The sequence below is a fragment of the Chelonia mydas genome, chromosome 4 (genome assembly GCF_015237465.2).
Source record: "Chelonia mydas isolate rCheMyd1 chromosome 4, rCheMyd1.pri.v2, whole genome shotgun sequence".
In the NCBI taxonomy this organism is placed as follows: domain Eukaryota; kingdom Metazoa; phylum Chordata; order Testudines; family Cheloniidae; genus Chelonia; species Chelonia mydas.
The window spans coordinates 99639469-99660059 of NC_057852.1; the positions used below are offsets into that span (position 1 = coordinate 99639469).

General features: G+C 37.5%; 1 protein-coding gene across 9 annotated transcripts in view; it reads left to right on the forward strand.

The window, feature by feature from the left end:
• ARAP2 (ArfGAP with RhoGAP domain, ankyrin repeat and PH domain 2) overlaps window positions 1-20591 on the forward strand; it is a 195673-nt gene that overhangs the window by 80558 nt on the left and 94524 nt on the right. For all 9 annotated transcript variants that reach the window (XR_006290154.1, XR_006290155.1, XM_043544542.1 and 6 more), the window contains exons 10-15: window positions 3803-3918; window positions 5187-5386; window positions 7869-7954; window positions 11105-11287; window positions 14442-14616; window positions 16106-16240. Coding sequence is in view for 7 of the 9 variants with exons in the window: in XM_043544542.1 (XP_043400477.1) it covers window positions 3803-3918; window positions 5187-5386; window positions 7869-7954; window positions 11105-11287; window positions 14442-14616; window positions 16106-16240 (895 nt within the window). In the remaining 2 variants the exon portion in view is untranslated. The remainder of the gene's footprint in view (window positions 1-3802; window positions 3919-5186; window positions 5387-7868; window positions 7955-11104; window positions 11288-14441; window positions 14617-16105; window positions 16241-20591) is intronic.

Sequence of the window (20591 nt, forward strand, 5' to 3'; positions counted from 1 at the left end):
TGCAGAATAGTAACTTTCCCCTATGAAAACGTTGCATACAGGACAGAAAGCAATTTGGCAGACTTAGGAGATATTTTTTCTATTTTTTTATTGTGTATGTTGTTGTACTGGGCTCGATGTGGGGGAAGGATTTTTTTCTAGGTTGTGATTATACAGACGTCTGTAGTAATGACAGCGGGGATCGTATGTTCTAATAATTCCTGCTGCAGGAAAATTACCGCTTACTACGGCAAATATGCTAGGTTCCCTATGTCTTATTTCATGGATAGCTCCCTTTCCCTAGAGTCATGAGTGTGTAATTGAGATTTATTTTTTGGTATTTTTGTTCTCCCAGTGTGTCCTATATACAGCTTTAAAAAAAGCTCTTGTCCAGGATCCCCTTTTTTTATTCTCCTCCAGATATATTCCTCAAAATACAAATATATCATATAGACTTTTCCAATTAAGAAACTCCACTTTCCCTCTATATTTTAAATGTTCTTAAGCTTTTTCTTCCATTGCTCAGAAAGTCTAACGTACTGGTTTAATCTCTCCTGAACAATGAGCTTTCAATCTGTAGGGGTAAAACAATTCTTATTCCAGAGAGGAGATACTTGATCTTCTGTGCATTCTGACTGGTGCTTGAATGGCCCTATTGTCCTCTCATGCTCTTAAAATGAATTAATTTATCTTTCTAAGAGCAGCACTCTCTTCCCTCCCTACATCCAGTTCAAACTCCTAGTAGTGAAGAAGAGAACAATGCTGCAATCAAGAGAGCCTACAATTTCTGAACCTTGATTCTGCTGTGTGTCACTCACAAAACTTGTTTTATTCCAGCTGCTGAATAGTTACCAGATGGGGTGCTGTTTTGCAGCAGTAAGGCATAGAGTAACTGGTTGTATAGTGTGTTATGTTATATTTTTCAGATTAGAATAAGAAGGGTATTACTGACTCCCCAGTTGCTGCAGCTTTCTAAAGATCCTCTTACCAAAATCCAGTTCTGCGAATTTTTTTTGACATGCTAACTTAATGCACAAGCGTAGTTCTACTGTCTTCAGTAGGGCTATTCTGTATGTAAGTGTTTGGAGGATGAGGGCCTGAGTGGGTAAATGTTTGAAACGACTTCTTATATCATATATTTGACTTGTAGATGCCTTGCAGTTTTATATTAAAATAGGGTCTAGAGGCCTCACCCGGACTGTAGTTCTACTTTGCTAGATGCTGTGCAGATAAACAATAAGATAGTCCTTCCTCTGAAGAGCTTGCAATCTTTTTTTAAGACAAAACTTAACAGGTGGTGAAACAAATAAATGGGAAAGGAGATAAAAATGTTCACACTTATAAGAAAGTTTCATGGTATCGAACATGAAATGAAATACGGTACCGTAAATAAGTCCAAGAGTGTTTTGGTAAGGAACCTTTTGTGATATTCCTCCTAGTGCTGTGAAGTGCCCAACTTTTACAATATCTACTGTTAAAGCAAGAGAGTCTTTTGTGAGGTAGTGAAAGCATAAAAACAAAAAAAGGAATCACTTCACTTTCATATTTATATTTATTTCCCTCTATCTAGCGATCTATAGTACTTATCTGGCCCCCAATTACAAATTATCAGAGCATCACACAATCTTTAATGTATCTATCCTCACAACGCATCTGTGAGGTTTGGGCAATGTTATTATCCCCATTTTATAGCTGGAGAGCTGAGGCAGAACCAGAAGTTAGGTGCCTAAAGTCCTTTGAGGACCTGAGCCGAAGTGACCTGTCCAAGGTTGTGTACGAAGTCTGCGGTGGAGAAGGGAATTGAACCCGGTGCCTTTCTGATTCCTTTTGAGTGGCTTCATATTTGAAACTTCTGTTGTTGCCTTTGGTATGATGGTCCATATTAATTACAGTGGCCAAATTTATGGGAAGGGGGAAAAGTAATTAATTATATGCAAAAGGGATGGGGAGGGGATAAGTTGATCTTCCCCCCCTCCTCTGCTTTTCCACCTTAATCCTCCCCCATTCTCCTGCCCCTCACTCTCCCCCTCTCCCCCCCCCCGCCCCCATTGGCAGTTGAAAGAAGTGTGGATAAAGCACAGTTGCCTCCAGTCAGGACTCCAGGTTATATGCTCTGAGATCCTATTTTTCATACTTCTTCCATTCACTCAATATCCATTCTCTATTTAACAACCAGAATTGTGCACAATTCTTCAGGTGTGGTGCCATTTGTTCATTCAGCTCTGCCTTCTTATGGGTTATTATAAGCAACTAATTGAAGCATCATTTAGTTTGCTTAAAAGTAAAGTAGTGAAGCCTTTAGTTTCTTGTTGGCTATCTTTCTATCTTGTTCTTCACGTGTGACTTTACCCATCATAGCCAATGTAGCTCAAAACGAAATATTTGCTTTTCTCGGCCACAATGTGTTTTTTTTTTTTTTTTAACGCATCAGGCTTCAGTTAATTTCACCAGTGAAATTGGACTTAAAGAACACTGTACTTCATTACTACAGAACATGCTGTCAAGTCTATTCTCAGAAGTGATTATACTCCGCATTTTGTGCCCATAGAACTGATCAGAGAGGATGAATTTAGTTGACAGAGAGCTTTTGGTCTTCTCTAGAATAGGTACATCAGGATCAAAGTCATTGAGTAAGGAGAAAATGTAAGGAAGTGGCTGAAAGTGAAGAAAAATAAATGCAAACATGTTAGAGGCATAAAATTACAGGAAAGGGAGGGGGAAATGGCTAAATCTAAAAGATGAAAAACTTGCATTAGAAAGAGTTTTTTTTTTGGGGGGGAAAGGGGGGGTTAAGGGCATATAGCGAAATTCTTAGTTTGAGTACTAATTGCCACAGCAGTTTTTGATAGCTTCAGTTTTGTTGTTGATGTACTTGAAATCTAACTTTAAAAAATTAAACAGAACAACTTTAAGGAGTTGTTTTGGTGTGTCAGTCTTGCAGGAAATCATAAACAGTTTTTCCCCCCTTCAATGAATTAAGCAACTTTAATTGAAATGGAGTCTCAAGGCTCCATACTGTTTTAGGGTCTGCTCTAAAATGAAGATTATAAACTTTCTGGGGTAGGGAATCTGTTACGATATGTGTCTACAGTGCTAAATCCTTTGTTTCCTTCTGTGATACAATTATTACTTAACATTTATGCTACAAACATATGAATTATATGAGTTTTCCTTTTATTGCTCAATTTTGTTATTAAAAATGGAAGCAAGCCCACGTTCAGCATCTGTAAGAAGACCACAGATACTACTATTAAGCATTTGTATAGTGTTTTTTCATCCAAAGGTCATTTCAAAGGCAAGCTTTACTGTCCCCAGTTAATAGATTGGGAAACTGAGGCACAGAGAGGTGAAATGTCTTGCCCAAATTCAATCAATAGATCAATGACAAAACCAGTCAAATGTTCAAGAACTAGAATTTTATGAACTTTGTGAAAGCATTCTCTTAGTATTAGAAATGCCCATATTTATATCTATAAGGATATACATAGTTGCACTGTAGAAACCGAGGTTAGCAAAAACTGAAGTATGATTTAATCCAGTGAATCATGTTTTAAAACAGAGATTTCTCTTAGACCACTTTACCTCCCATTCAGTTGCATAGAACATTTACCCTCTCACTTGTGCTCAAATAATATCCCTCTAGGAACTAGAGGAATTGCTTACATAGAAAAGTAATATTAAGAAAGTAGTTAAGGTATTTTTTGTCCTCTCTCAATGCAGTCAAGAAGAGCTTGTTAACAGCTGATTTAATAATTTTGCATCTTCTTCTGATTACTGAATGAAGAATGAAACCTTAATTTTTTTCCATTTTTTTTCTGCCTAGGATTTTAAGACTGGGTTTGGTATCACTATAATCCCTATGAATGTGGCGAATGTAAAACAAGTGGACAGGACAGCAAAACAGTCTTTTGAAATAATCACTCCCTATAAAAGCTTTAGGTAAGAGCTGTTCACATTTTTATGTATAAAAATTTTCAGTGCTGGTAGTAAATTCTAGAAATGTTTGCTTGACATTAAAATTAACCTTACTCACTCACTTTCGGTAAAAATTGCAGTAATTTAAAATATGTTTATTCAGTGTTTTTATATACAGTATTTGTAAGATTTTATTTAGTTGTAAGATTTTATTACACCCCTTTCTAAGTACAGTGTCTACTAGATGTCCCAGGCCTTAAAAATTCTTATTCTTTATAATGTAAGGATGAATTGAGTTTCAGTGTGTGGTTTCATTCTAAGCAAGGGTAAAGGAAAAGGAGAGATCACTGTAAATTATTTTTCTTTTAGAGAAATAAATAAAAATGTGAGGTAAAAGAGGTACTGAAAATAGTACTTTGTCCATGTAATTAGTTATCAGTTTATTCTAAAAAAGGATCATATGCCAACCCTTTGAAGAACTTCCCATTGAAGCTAGTAGCAAGTTGATTATGTTCCGTGGTGAATGCTATTGTAAACAAAAGCATGAATACTAATACAGATATACAAACCTTTTATGGACTGTCATAGTAAACTATTCTACTTTAAATGAAACTGTAGTAATATCGGGAAATGATTGCTCCTTTTCCTATCCCTCTCCTTGGATTTCTGGATCTTAACTGTGGGACAGGAGACTAAAAAAGCAAGCATAATTTTCGGTTTCATTGGTGTCCTGTCTGATTCTCATTTCTAGCAGCATAGAACTGCAGGTAGATTGGTCATGATCAATGACTTGAGTCTGTGGCTAACTGGGTCAGATAGTGAGTATTTTACTTACACTAAACCAACAACATTAGATAGTCTGTGTAAAGGAATATCCTATTTAGAGCTATTATCTATGGGATAGTCCATCTCTCCTGCTTAGTAAATACTAATCGCTCCGTTGGCTATGTCCTCATTTGTGATACTGTGGCTTAAACTCAAGTTTTAAATCTGACGTATATGGAGTAAAAAGATTGAAAGCAACCATGGAATGAAAGTTGAGTGAGCCAAAAACTACTATTGCATATAATTAATTTAGCTTTTAAAGAAATGATATGTTGGAATGTTAAGGGAGTTTTCATTAAGCAACAAAATGAAAGAATATATCTAGTCTTGATATTTAAATCTGTAGGGAAGTCAAATTTTTGAACGGCAATTTCATTTGTAGATTAAATGCATAAGAGAAACCATAGACCCGGTTTAATTGGGCTTTAAAATAAAGATCAATAATGCAGAAAAGTCAATTGTTTCAGCTTTTCAGCAGAGTCGGAAGGAGAGAAACAAGAGTGGATTGAAGCACTGCAACAATCGATAGCAGAAACTCTCTCTGATTATGAAGTAGCTGAGAAGATATGGTTCAATGAGTCAAACAGGAGCTGTGCTGATTGTAAAGCTCCAGATCCTGACTGGGCATCCATCAATCTCTGTGTTGTCATTTGTAAGAAATGTGCAGGTAGAGTAATTAAAAATAGGCCATGGTGGTTCTCCAGGATGTCATTTGCATACTTGTGCATGTCCTTGCATTGTTTTTGTTTTTGTTTTGCTTAAAGTGCCATTTATACATGTCCTTGCAAAAGTTTTGAGGAACAGAAATTAATGGAAGTTTGTGTTATTTTTAAATCAAAGTATTATTTCATTATTCTAAACCACTTCTATGTATGAATGTGTCCTCTAAGTTGTTCAGTGCCCTATAAATGAGTAATTCATTGCGGTCAGTGGAAGTTGAGGCTCCTTAGAGCCTCTGTAGAGGCACTGGGTACCTTGTAGCCATATGAATAAGGATGTAGGAGCTGCCATACTGGGTCTGACCATGGTCCATTCTGTCTACTATCCTGTCTCTGCAGTGGTCTGTATTAGAGCTACAGCGGAGTGTACAGAACAGGGCAATTTTGGAATGATTCACCCTTTTTCACTCATGGCTTCTGGTAGCCAGAAGTATAGGGTCACCCCGAGCATAATGTTGTGTCCCTCCTGACCATCTTGCCTAATAGCCATTGATGCACCTATCTCTTTTGAACCCAGTTATACTTTTGGCCATCACAATATCCCATGGTAGTGAGTTCCACAGGTTAGTTGTGCATTGTGTGAAAATATACTTCCTCTTGTTTGTATTAAACCTGCTTCCTGTTAATTTCATTAGGTGACCCCCTAGTTTTTGTATTATGTGAAAGGGTAAATAACATTTCTGTTCATTTTTTTCCATACCATTCATGACTCTACTGAACTCTATTATATCCTCCCTTGATGGTCTCTTTTCTAAGCTGAACAGCCCTAATAATTTTAGTCTCTCCTCGTATGAAAGTTAGATGTGGTGACCAGAACTGGACACAGTATTCATAGTGTGATGCACCAAGGATTTATATAGTGGCATTATATTTTCTGTCTTATTTTCTATCCCTTTCCTAATAGTTCCTAACATACTGTTAACCTTTTTGACTGCTGCTGCTTGTTGAGTAGAAGTTTTCAGAGAGCTATCCACAGTGACCTCAATATCTTTCTTGGGGGAAACAGCTAATTTAGAATCCACCACTGTATATGTGTAGTTGGGATTATTTTTTCCTTTGACCTTGTCAAAGGATTTCTGCAAATCGGCATATATTGTATGGACTGGATCACCTTTATCCGCTTGCTTGTTGACTGCCTCAAATAATTCTAAATTCTAAAGCATTACATATTCCAGTTGTCTGGTACAGAGGTTAATTTCAGTATTAGGTTACATACTACAGTTAATAGTTCTGCAATTTCTTATTTGAGTTCTTTCAGAACTCTTGGATGAATACCATAGTCCTGGTGACTAATTACAGTTTACCTTATCGGTTTGTTCTAAAACTTCTTTTACTGACATGTCAAATTGGGACAGAACTTCAGAGTTGTCAGCCAAAAAGAAGAGTTCTGATGTGTGTATCTCTGTATTCTCTGTAGTGAAGACCAATGCAAAGAATTCATTTAGTTTCTCTACGGTGGCCTTCTCTTGGGTGCTCCTTTAACAAAACCTTACGAGTGGACATTGCAAAATAAACATTTCAGAAATTATCTCCATAACTTCAGTACATATTTTATGGTTACCAAGGAAATATTTTTGAATGTTGGTAGAAACCTACTTTTAAATGACAGGTAAAACAGGATTTTTATATTTGCAGTAAGTGGGGGCGGGAGAGGAAGAGATAAAAATTCCAAGTAGTTTAAAAAAAAATCTTTAAATGTCCCCTGTATCAGAAAAAAATTGGTGAGATATTAAGTATTTAAAGAACTGCATAAAGGTAAACAGTACAGGTTGAACCTCTCTAGTCTAGCCTCGGGACCTGACTGGTGCTAAACTAGAGAAATTGCTGAATCATGGGAGGTCAATGCAGAGTGCCAGTGGGTCTCCCTAGGCGTCTCCTCATCTTCCCCCACCCTCCCGGAGCTTGAATGCCATGTATCAGTTGTTTGTGGTGCTCCGGAAGACCTGGGCGGGAGGAGGAGGAGTTGGTAAGCGCAGGGCTGCAGGCGCAAGAGAGGTGCGGGGGGAGAGGGGCAGAACAGGGAGCTTGACGCCAGTGGATGCTCTGCACCCACTAATTTTTCCCCGTGGGTGCGCCAACTCTGGAGCACTGACTGAGTCGGCACCTATGCTGGACCATATATGTTGCGGGACCAGGGTGTGCTGGATTAGAGAGGTTCAACCTGTGTTTACATAACATGGAAAATACATCATTCCTATTCCAAAGAATTTACAATCTCTTCATAATTTAGGGTGCTGCTTTTAGTATATTGTGAATTGCACAGTATTGTAATTATCTAAAAATTTCAAACTTCTTGCATATGACCAGTCTTTGTTAAAAACAATCAGCATAATGTCTAGTGTCTTTATTAAAGTCGTGTTTTTGTTACTTTTTAACCCAAAGGGTCAGTTGAAATAAATAAATTAAAAATATTATTTAATTTTTATTAAGGGCAGCACAGATCTTTAGGGCCCAGAGATTCAAAGGTCCGGAGCCTAAAAATGGATGCCAGCATTTGGAGCAATGAGCTGATTGAGGTAGGTTATGTGATAACTTTACTTCTTGAGATACTGTGAAAAATATGTTAGACCTGTGTGATTTTTGATATAAAGGTTGCTTTCTTATTTGTGTTTAAAGGCTCAGCTCATTAAAATAAATTTATAAGCCCTATTCTTGCATAATGTATTTACTCTTTAACAGAATTGCCAACCCAACGTATTCAGAAATCACCTCCCCGCTCCAGTTCATGAGATTGGTTTAACAGTCATTTAATTTTAAGAAATAATACTTATTGGATTACTTTTAGGATGTCGATTCATCTCAGTTAACTCATGCAATTAACTCAAAACAATTAATCACTATTTAAAAAAATTAATCACGATTAATCGCAGTTTTAATTGCATGTTAAACAATAGAATACCAATTGAAATGTATTAACTATTTTCGGATGTTTTTCTACATTTTCAAATATATTGATTTAAATTACAACACAGAATACAAAGTATACAGTGCTCATTCTATATTATTTTTATTACAAATATTTGCACAAAGATGATAAAAGAAATAGTATTTTTCAATTCACCTCGTACAAGTACCATAATGCAATCTTTTTATTGTGAAAATGCAGCTTACAAATGTATATTTTCTTGTTACATAACTGCACTCAAAAACAAAAGAATGTAAAACTTTAGAGCCTAGGAGTCCACTCAGTCCTACTTCTTATTCATCCAATCGCTAAGACAACCAAGTTTGTTTACATTTACGGGAGATAATACTGACAGCTTCTTGTTTACAATGTCACCTGAAAGCGTTCACATGGCACTTTTGTAGCTGGCGTTGCAAGGTATTTACGCGCCAGATATGCTAAACATTCGTATGCCCCTTCTTGCTTCAGCCACCATTCCAGAGGACATGCTTCCATGCTGATGACACTCTTTTTTTTTTTTTAAATGCGTTAATTAAATTTTGACTGAACTCCTTCGGGGAGAAGAGTATGTCTCTGCTCTGTTTCACATTATAGCAGTCTCGGATGATGACCCAGCACATGTTCATTTTAAGAACACTTTCACGGCAGATTTGACAAAACACAAAGAAGGTACCAATGTGAGATTTTTAAAGATAGCTACAGCACTCGACCCTAGGTTTAAGAATCTGAAGTGCCTTCCAAAATCTGAGAGGGACGAGGTGTGGAGCCTGCTTTCAGAAGTCTTAAAAGAGCAACGCTCTGATGTGGAAACTACAGAACCCAAACCATCAAAAAAGAAAATCAACCTTCTGCTGGTGGCATCTGACTCAGATGATGAAAATGAACATACATCAGTCTGCACTGCTTTGGATCATTATTGAACAGAGCCTGTCAGCAGCATGGACGCATGTCCTCTGGAATGGTGGTTGAAGATGAAGGGACATATGTCTCTTTAGTCCATGTGGCACGTAAATATCTTGCAATGCTGGCTACAACAGTGCCATATGAACATCGGTTCTCACTTCCAGGTGACATTTTAAACAAGAAGTGGACAGTATTATCTCCTGCAAATGTAAACAGACTTGTTTGAGCGATTGGCTGAACAAGAAGTAGGACTGAGTGGACTTGTAGGCTCTAAAGTTTTATATTGTTTTATTTTTGAATGCAGTTATTTTTTGTGTGGATAATTCTACATGTGTAAGTTCAACTTTCATGATAAAGAGATTGCATTACAGTACTTGTATGAGGTGAATTCAAAAATACAATTTCTTTTGTTTTTTAAAGTGCAAATATTTGTAATCAAAAACAAATATAAAGTGAGCACGGTACACTTTGTATTCTGTATTGTAATTGAAATCAATATATTTGAAAACATAGAAAACATACAAAAATATTTAAATAAATGGAATTCTATTATTAACAGTGCAATTAATCATGATTAATTTTTTAAATCATGCGATTAATCATGATTAGTTTTTTCAGTTGCTTGACAGCCCTAGTTATTTTTATTTCCTTTCTGTTGTTTTCCATCTTCTCTCCAAAACCATGCAGGCTGAAATATTTCCCCCCCTCTCCTCCCAATACATTTTTTTTTAAAAGAAAGTTGCGTGACTCCAGGAGCTGGGGCTTTAAGAAATACATTAAATATCCTGAGATTAGCAATACAGTCATAAGTGGGCAATATTGCTTTACATACTTCTTAATGTTGCATAAATGATTTTGATAATTTAGATATAATCTAGATACGCAAAGCCAGACTGTAGCTGGTCTCTGCAGTGGTGTGCAAGGTGGTGTGGACACTAATAACCTTCCTCTTCCTACACACTCCTATATCCCCACACTGAGAATTAGTACAATTGCAATCCACCCTCCAGAATGCTGTCCATTATCCAGCAGTGATGGCTACCTTCTAACGTTAACTGAATGCAATCCACTCAGTGAGGGAGCATTGCTTTGCCATGATTTCATTGGAAATGTGCTTAATGGGCCCTTAATCTAGCCCTAAGATGGAGTCCTCCCATTACACACTTGTAGGAAAAACTCAGTTCGGTTCAAGAAAAGGTGTGAGTGAAATTTTAAAGCTGCCAAGTTATATCTATTCTCTCTAGAATAATCTTCCTGAGAATCTCCTGCAGTGGTGGTGCTTAAACTATTTTGTTTTGAGAGACATCCAGCAATATTTCCCCCTTTTACTCCCAGGGAATATTTATCCAACAATAAAACCTTTTGAAAATGGAAGACATTTTTTAAGAGTAACCGTGTCTGTTCTCTACAATGAGATCCTTTTTCATCACCTCACATCTTCCTTTTTGCTGTGGGGAAATTAGTTGGTTACTTTGACGGGTAAAAGTTGGTGTTTACTTCAAAGTTTGTAATGGGCACTGGGCTGGTGCACTGTGCTTCTGTACATATTTGCTTATCCTTTGTTGTTAACCTTTCTACAGATCTTGCCCAGTTCCTTTTGAAATACTGTATCTGAGTAGCATTGTTAAGCCTCCATTGTTACTGGTGATTAATCATGAACATAGAACTCTGGACTCTTTCATTATTCATCCACCGTTTAACAGGACAGCATAAGCAATGATTCTGTTGAGGCTTCCATTGTTTTCCCCCAGCGTCAACTCCATTTTCTCTAATCATCTTTCACTTTAGCAGATTAAAAGATTTTATAGTTTACCTCGATATCTTTTGCATTGAATTACCTTTTCTTTTTCTTTGACAGCTTTTTATTGTCATTGGAAATAAAAGGGCAAACAGCTTTTGGGCAGGAAAACTTCAGCCAGAGGAGGAATTGCATATGGACTCCTCTCTAGAAAAAAGGATAACGTTTATTACACAAAAATACAAAGAAGGAAGATTCAGGAAAACTCCTTTGGGCTACAAAACCAAAGAAGAATTAAATAAGGTAATATTGTGGTAAACTAAGTCCCGCCCTCATTGTTTGTGAGTTTGGGTGAGTAGACAGAAATCCATCCTAATCACTCTACCTAAGTTCTTGTATAACCTTTTTTTTAGACTGGTGGGAGACAATCTCCTGGCTAACATTCTGCCACCAATAGTGTTTTTGTCCAAGGCTACATGTGAACTATTAGTCAATAATGACAGATACTTTTTATCTGTACAGTCCACTGCATTAGCAGTATGTAGATCTTTGCTTACTAAAGTAGTCAAATACCTTCATCATAAAAAGGCCCCAAATTCTAATTCCATAGCATTTAGCCATTATTTGGGGATAGAAATGATTGAATGATCCGTTGTGATCTGTGGTTGATTTTCTGAAGGGTATGGAGTTAACTGGTAGCACCCAATATATGCTGCCTCTACACACAAGTATCTTGAGAGACATTTAATAAAAACTGCTCAATATATTGTCTTAAATTAAGCCTGTTCACCTTGCATTTTAGGTGCAGGTGATGTTGTTCGATACCGTTGTTTGGATTATGCTCTTGCATGCAACAAATCATACGGCATACAGTACAATTACTCTTACACGACCTTGATACTTTTTGATCTTCTGAAATATTTTCAATGTGTATAATGTCTGTTAATAGTTCTTAAAACTATGCCCCATGTTATTTTTGTTGCTGCTTTTTCAATCAGTTTCTTTGTGTTTGTAAAAGATGATGGTATCTCCTGTTAATATGTCTATTCACAAACATAAATTACTTGAAAATTAGAAATTCATGATTTACATACTTGGCAGATTGAAATTCCCACTTCAGTGGTTTGTTTCTTCTACTACAGATGATGTAGTATATAATCTATCTGACATGTAACATCATTTTACTACATTAAATCATGGAGTGTTATCAAGTGTGAAAGTAACTCATGCACACTCTCTTATATGGTAGATTGTACCCCATTAGAAGAGAAGCAAGCTGGAACAAATAAAATGAGAAATCTAGAGCTCTCAGTATTCCTTTTTCCACAAATAGATTGTCATCAATTATTAGATGGCAAATTTAAGATTAACTTTTAATTTTTGTATAGCTTTCTTGATATCCAGTATTCTGTCTCATAAAGGAGACGTGTGCTTTTCGTTGATGATTTGAGTGCATAGTCACATGTACTGAAGTCCAGGGATAGGGAAGAAGTGCTATGGTCAGGGTTAAAATACACAGAGATTGGACAGATTGCATATTTGATTAATTCTTAGTCAGAACTTGGAAAATGTGTGTACATACACACTATTCAGTGAAGTGGGGGAGCGAAAGGGGTGGGTTGAGTTTAGCAAATAAGAGTTAGCAAAAAATGATTTTGCTCCCAACTGGAAAGAGAGGAGACCACTTATTTAAAGGAGAACTTGTCATTGTATTAAAGAAATGGCTCTATTTTGTAGTCCTATAGCCATGAGAATTTGCAACAAATGCATATTTATTTCATTCAAAGACAGTCAAAGGCATCCAGCCCATCCATAGTGTAACCTTACTGCTTGCCATGGGCTTGACTAAATTCTGTCACAAACCTTCTGACTTCACCACAACAAAAACTGATCCCTTATGCTTCTTGTGGAGAGGAGTGAATTTCACCCAAAGCTGCTTAGTAAAGTAGTGCATTCTATTTTCATGGTGTAATAACCATGTAATAAATCTCTGGTTATACGGTAACTGTGAACAGTAGAGAAAAGTTGTAGTTGGTTATTTCTGTTTTATAAACTTGATTTTTCTAACTACTGAAGTCTATAATTGGTGTGTGTTAATCACTTAACTACTGAATAACTTCAGATGTAATTATGAAGTGCTCTGCAGGGACACGAAATTATTTTGTAATTACTTGGCCAGTGCCAAGTAATTATAGAATCATAGAAGTGTAGGACTGGAAGGAACCTCAATAGACCACTATTGAATTATACATGCCTTGTAAAATAGAGTGGTAGTATAATCTCTTTTAAATTGATCCCAATCTTTTAATCAGAAAAATACAGAATATCTATGGAGAGAGTGATTTTATTTATAGTTTAGTCATTTTGTGGGGGGGGGAGAGATTCGGTGAAATGTCAGTGAAAAGTTCACTGTATCAGTGTTAAGAAAAAAAAATCAGCTAGATAATACTTAGTCCTGCCTCAGTACTGGAGACTGGACTAGATGGCCTTTTGCAGTCACTTCCAGTCCCACATTTCTATGGTTCTGTGGGTCATTTTCACTCTTTTATAGTAACATAAAGTCCTTTCATGTATACTAGATAAACACATGTTGACTTATGCAACTGGCATGATAGAATTGCTCAATGCAACAAGAATATTTTGTCTTTCATTTCAGAGAAACCTGTTTGTTAAATAAATCAAATAAATTTATATATGCACACTAAAACATGATTTCTGCAATCTGTCCCGGTTCAAGTTCCATGAAATTTCTCTTGATTTAAAGATGTGGACCAATATTTTCAGAAGTGATTTGATTTGACTAATGATTGATGTCACACAACTTGACACTTGTTAAAGGGCCCTCATTTTCAGGAAGTTCTGAGTATCCACCCTCTGAAAATCCGGCCCTTTTTAAGTTATCTCAAATTGGGTGCCCTAAAATTAATGATTCTGGGGAGCCTCAATCACTTTATCAATCAAAGGCACGATTTTCAAAATGCAATCTGTTAATTTCACTTCACTTTCTAATAGCATAGAGTCTTGGGGCCAAATTCTGTCCTTTCAGTCAACTCCAAATACCAGGGGCTTGACAGCAAGAGCTTTCTGTAGAAATGTGAGATGTGAGAGGGAGAAATTCTCTTAAGGCTATGGAGGGAGAGGGTTAGTGAAGTACTTCCTATATGCTACCTCTACAAGCATATCTGTTGACTCAAGCCAGCCAGCCCTGTGTAATAATTTCACATAGCCTTTTCTCTGCAGAACATGGAGGATTCAGAACCCCCCGGAAGGGGGTTAGAGGGACCTCTACCTATTACTCCCTCTCCCCACTTTCCACTGTATGCAGGCTCTGTGAATGAGGGTGTGCGGGTTTAGTTCAGGGACACCGGAATTTGCACCTATATAAAAAATAATAATACTTGCTCCTATTCATTTTCTGTTTTAAACTGACTTGTCATTTCCCCCCCAACATGATCAGGCCCTGTGTGCTGCAGTAGTTAAACAAGATGTGTTGGAAACAATGACATTGCTGTTTAGTGGAGCTGATGTAATGTGTGCCACTGGAGATCCTGTTTACAGTACTCCTTACTTACTAGCCAAGAAAGCAGGACAAAGACTGCAAATGGAATTCCTCTACCACAATAAATTCTCAGGTATAGAGTTATATTATGTCCTTTTCATGTTTTGAATGTTTTAAACTCTCTTTATGTAATGAGCTAATGGAGAAAAATCTAGAATGTCAGTACTGGGTTGAAAAAGTGTAAGTCTTTGACAGATGTGCTTGGCATGGTGTAGGAACATGGGGTGGTGGAATTAATTGTATTTTAGCAAAAATCAAATTTAACTGTGTATGTGTTTTTGACGCTACTTCCTTTGCTAAAACATCATGCTTAAGATCTCACTTAATCAAGAAAAAGTCACGTGTAACTTCCATGCTTGGTGGTGGAAACCAAGAGCCTTCATATTAATCACAGAGAGAACCTGGAGAGACCATAGGATAATGATTGTGGGACTTTTACTTAAATACCAATTTAATTTGTTCAAAGCACATTTCTGAGGCTGTTGGTGCTTACTACAAGCTTTTAAATCATTAACAGTGTCTGCAACACACAGACGTATCCATCTTTCACAAAACCATCGCCCAAAATATAGCTCATCTTTTTAATCAAGTCAGCATAAAATAACAGCATTACTCCCACTAAACCATCTTGGTTCCCTCATCTCATGCCTTCTGGTGTAGTTCAGAGGAAAGAGAGAAACCTTAGAGCCTGCCTTGAAAGTCAATAACTCTGGGCTGATCAGGGAGAGTAGTGAGTTCAAGGATTCTGGGAAACACTGACATTAACACCCTCTGCCTTAGATCAGGTCAATATTAGCTCATACAGCTCAGAGATGTGGTCTCAGGCAGTGAGTGCCCAAATTATTTAGGGCTTTATATTCCTTATATTCCACCCAGACACTAATCAGAAGCCAGTGCAGACTCTGGTGCGTGGTGTAATGTGCACACTCACTTAAGAAGCAGCCATATTCCATTCGAAGGCAAGTTGTGCAATGATCTTAAGGCCCCAGAAAGAGCAGATTGCAAGACTCCCATCTTGACTATGTTTCTCTTCCCCGCAGTGCTCAAGCCAGGATAGCTATATAGCGTGCCTGGCACAGGGCCCTTCCTTCCTCAGAGTAAGGGGGAACCTGGAAAGCTGATGGTGGCTGTCACAATCTCGTTTTGCTCTTTGCTCAGAGCTTGCAGCAAAGGCATGATTGAGACTTCGGGAAACAAAATCTTTGTTCAAGTATATTAAGTAAAGTTTAGTAAAGCAACTATTTTACTTATATATATATATATATAAAAAAAAGCATATGGTTATTTACATTTATCCTTGCTGGATTACAGTAACATTGCAACTAATGTAAGTATTTTAATTCACACTTTATTATTTTACTTAATATATGCAAGAAATAACTCAATTAGAGCAATATATAAAAAAGTAGAAATATAATTTAAATCATGCATAGCATGAGGTGAAGAAAACTGCGTACACTATCAGTTATGTATTCAAGAAATGAGACGAAGGAAGTCAAATGGCTGTAAATGTTAATAATGGAAATTCTGTGTGGTGTTTATTGGCTTTGTTCTCTTCACAGATTTCCCAAACTATGATACTGGTTTTGAAAGTGGCTTCACTCAAGATGCTTCACATTCTACTTTTCTTTGTGAATTTTTATATAAAGTTTCTTATAATGCTGCTAAGCTATTTACAGACAGGAAATTGAAAGAAGGTAAATATCTTTTACTTTCTGTACTTGATTGATTCTGTACAATGGGTGAGTTTAGTGTCTTAACTTCTAATAATAGATTTTTAAAAGTTCTGTAAAGACAAACTACATCTCTAAAATGACACCAGTGTTTAAAGAGGCAAAAGAAGTTAGCATTCACTCAAAGAAAATCATGGTAACCACATATCTCTGTGGTCAGTAGTTGCTGGAGAAGAAAAGGAGGAAGAAAAATAAACTTCTGAAAAGTAAAAAAGTGGGAAGAACATTTAGGTCACCAGAGGGAAAGACTGATGTCCCAGTCCACAACCACTGCATCTTTAATGGACTTCATACAAAGGCTTTGCCAAAAGTTAGTCTTTTAGCTCCATAAAGGGGGGGGTGGGGGTGGGGGATGGAGGGAAGAGGGAGGGCAGAAATATGGCTGTTCATTAACAGTGTAATTGGCCTTGCATTTCAACAATCACTGAGAAATCCTGAATTTCAGGCTTCTAGTTCTTTGAGTAAAATCACCAGTACATCACGAGCTAAGAAAAAGAATAAAAATGAGCATAGGTCCAAGCCTCAGCATTCAGATTGCATTCAAATGTACCAAGTGTTCAACTGTTTCAAATCCAGCGAGATTCAGCCTATTACAGGAAGTCCAGGAATATTGCTCGAGTTGCTGCAATTTTCCCTCTTGACCTCTAGAAAGCCAATGTGCTGCATACAGCCTTAGTGGCTGTCACAGTACCGGGGCATCCCTATGCTCTTTGAGCACCCAGAGCACTGTGCAGTTTCAGTGGAGGCATCCCCTCTCCAAGTTTTGCAGCAACAGCAGCCTTATCCCAGCCCACCACAGAACAGTGAAGGGGAGTAAATAGAGGCAGAAGCTCAAGGGAAATTTGCTATGTAGCTGGCTAGAATTAGAGAGTTGGCTGCTAGAGCCTTCCAGAAATTGGAGGCTGAGAGAGCTGGAGAACTCTCTGAACAGTCGGATGGAAGGGAGTCATGGACCCAGGGGCTGCATTTTTGGTATGAACATTTTATTCAGAGAGACAAGGTGGGTGAGGTAATAGTTTTTTTGGACCAACTTCTGTTGGTGAGAGAGACAAGGTTTGAGCTTACACAGAGCTCTTCTTCAGGTCTGGGAGACTTACTCAGAGTGTCCCAAGATGGAACAGATTATTTAGCATAAGTAGTTAACATGTATTTCAAGAGATCTTTCAAGGTGAAGAGGTCCATTGATACCCCTCCAGTGAGAGGGGAGGAAAGAGGGTGGGAAGCATCTAGGGGAGTTGTTAGTGGGTTATAGATTGTTGTAATGAGCCATAAATCTAGTGTCTCTGTTTAGTCTATGATTTTTGGTGTCTAGCAGAGTAATGAATTTAAGCTGCTGGGCTGGTCTTCTGAAGGTGTTGTGTGGGTTTCCTTTGAGGATGAGGACTGGTAGGCCAGATATAGAGTGATCACTTTGTGATAAGGTGATATGTTGTTTCCGTCTTTTATCATTTTTTCTGAGAGTGTTCATTTGAGAGCATAGGGTTTGTTTGGGTTCATCCACATAGTTGATATTGGGGTATTTAGTGCACTGGATGAGGTATACCACATGTTGTGATAGGCATGTGTAGGACCGATGGATCTAGCAAGGTGTTTTGGGGGATGGGAGCTGATTGTTGTAGTAGTGAAGCTATGGCTGCAGGTTTTGCATCTGGTGCCACTTTGAGTTGGTGTGGTCTGGTCTCTGTGGAGCTTGCTTCTGATGATAAGCTTGAAGAGTTTGAGGGGTCGGGGTTGTTTGAAAACTAGAAGAGAAGGTTCAGAAAGATTTCTTTCAGGACAGGTCCCCATTTGAGTATGAGTTGTACTTGTTTGATGATACCCCATATAGGCTGCAGTGTGGGGTGGTATGTGACAGCTAAGGATGTGCGATTATAATGGAATTTATTTCTGCTGATTTTCTCAAGGTATTTGGGTAATCCATTCCAGGATGCGATCTACTTCTCTGGTGGAGTGCCCTTGTTTGGTGAAGGTGATTTTAAGTGTGTTAAGGTGTATATCCTGGATTTTCTCCTTGGAGCATATTCGGTGGTATATGAATGCCTGGCTGTAGATAACAGATTTCTTGGTGTGTTTGGGGTGGTTACTGAATCTGTGAAAGTAGGTGTGGTGATTCATGGTTTTCTTATATTTCGTTGTCTGTAGGGTTCCATTGCTGAAGCTGATCGTGGTGTCCAGGAAGTTGATGCTAGTGTGGGAATGTTCCAGAGAGAGTTTAATAGACACAGTGGTTATGGTGGAAATCTCTGAGGGAGTTTGTCATCTGTCCAGAGGATGGAAATATCATTTATGTATCTCAAATATATTATTGGTTTTGTGGTGCATTTGTCCAGAAATTCTTCTTCAAGTTGGTCCATGAAGAGGTTGGCATATTGAGGAGCCATCCTCGTACCTGTGGCTGTTCCCATGGTTTGGCTGAGCAATCTGTTCCATCTTGTATTTAGCTGTGATACTCAGAGAAAGTTTCCAAGGCTGAAGAAGAACTGTGTGAGCTCAAAAGCTTCTCTTTCTCACCAACAGAAGTTGAATTTCGTCACCCACTTTGTCTCTCAAATATCTTGGGTCTGACGTGGCTATAACACTTCATACAATATATTATTTTATTTATTTGTAGTTGCACATTGCGGAGTGTGCAGGAGGAGTTAAAAAACCAGAAGATGGACAAAATTCCATCACTGATGCTTTAAAAAAAAAAAAGAGAAATTTCTGAATTTTTGGGGTTCTGACTCCTGTTATAAAATTTTGGGGTTGGCAATAAAGCAGTTTGAAAGCTTTTATCAAAGAATTCCAGGTATTTCCAATACTGAATTATATTAAGTATCGCTTTTAATTCCAAAATGCAAATATCTGTGTGATGGATGCTATTTTGGCCAACACACTAGCGATTGAACCAGGGACCTCCATAGCTGAAGAGCCGATTCCCTATAGCAGAATCTGTAACAAACTCTTATCCTCTATGGATTGAGCACAGAGGGGAACCGATAACACACATTCATCTGTGGGTTATACCAGCATTTTCAAGGACCATCTGTGAAATACAGATCTGGATCCAGTCTTGACCAGACCAGACGTGGTGTTTGGATTTCTGTATGTGGAATAAGAAAAGGAGTACTTGTGGCACCTTAGAGACTAAGGTGCCACAAGTACTCCTTTTCTTTTTGCGAATACAGACTAGCATGGCTGTTACTCTGAAACCTGTATGTGGAATAGCACAGTTCTAACAATCTTTTTTTTCATGGCATATATATCCTCCTCACTGGCAGAGAAACAAGGATATCTTTAAAATCTGAAGCACAGGATTTTAAGGAAATGGCTATTTTGTCAAATATGTTAAAATATGCCAATAATGCAATGTATTTTAAAGGGTGGTTGTGCATATATCCATTCTTGGAATTTTACAAAAGTTTTCCAGCTTTAATTCACCTCTTAAAATAAAAGTACTACTTAAGTCCTTTAACAAAATAAATATGTTTACAAAAAGAGAGACAGTGAGCATCACTCCAGAGTGTTCTGTAATGGCATCCACTAACGCGAATGAGAGCTTTATAAAGAGTAACTTTTCAGAGGAAGGTTATGCATTTAAAACCTTTTTGATTTTGTTGCTCAACTACACGAGGTTTTTTTACACCTGTTTTTCTGACCAGCATGAAAATTCTGGTAGGTGGCTCTCTTCTTACTGAAAGTTCTGCTTCACTGTATTTTCACATATTATTTAGTTACTTGATAGAAGAAAGTAAATAGCAGTGTCTTGTTTTAGTGCTATGTGAGGATGTTTGGGATTAGCAAGATTATAGAAATACACTTGAAATGTATCGAGAGATTCAGGATTTCCCAATAGTAATAATTACTGAAAGTTCCCATATGTTCCTCTCAGTCTTGGAAAAGCCCCAAACACTTCATTAAAATGCTTTCTACTGGCATTTTACTGAAAGAAAAACACCATAATTGGAAAAGAAGCAGATTTTTTTTTCTAGCTGCCTTTGGCCTCTGAAAAATTCCCTTGTAAGTTTATACGGTACATGTTTGGGCTTGATCTTTGATTATTTACTCGGAGTGATTTAAAATTTGTAAGACACACTGTTTTTAAAATGCATTAGTATGTATTTGCGCTTAAATTTTGTTTGCCTTCTTTTACTTAAATCACTAATATCAAAGTACTTACCAATGGGAAATAGAGGCACAGAGAGGCTAAGCGAATTGCTCAAGTTCACACAGGAATCTGTGGTGGAGAAGAGAATTAAACCCAGGTGTCTCAAGTGCCAGGATAATGCCCTAATGACTGGACTATCCTACATTCCATGAAAATAGCAGATTTGTG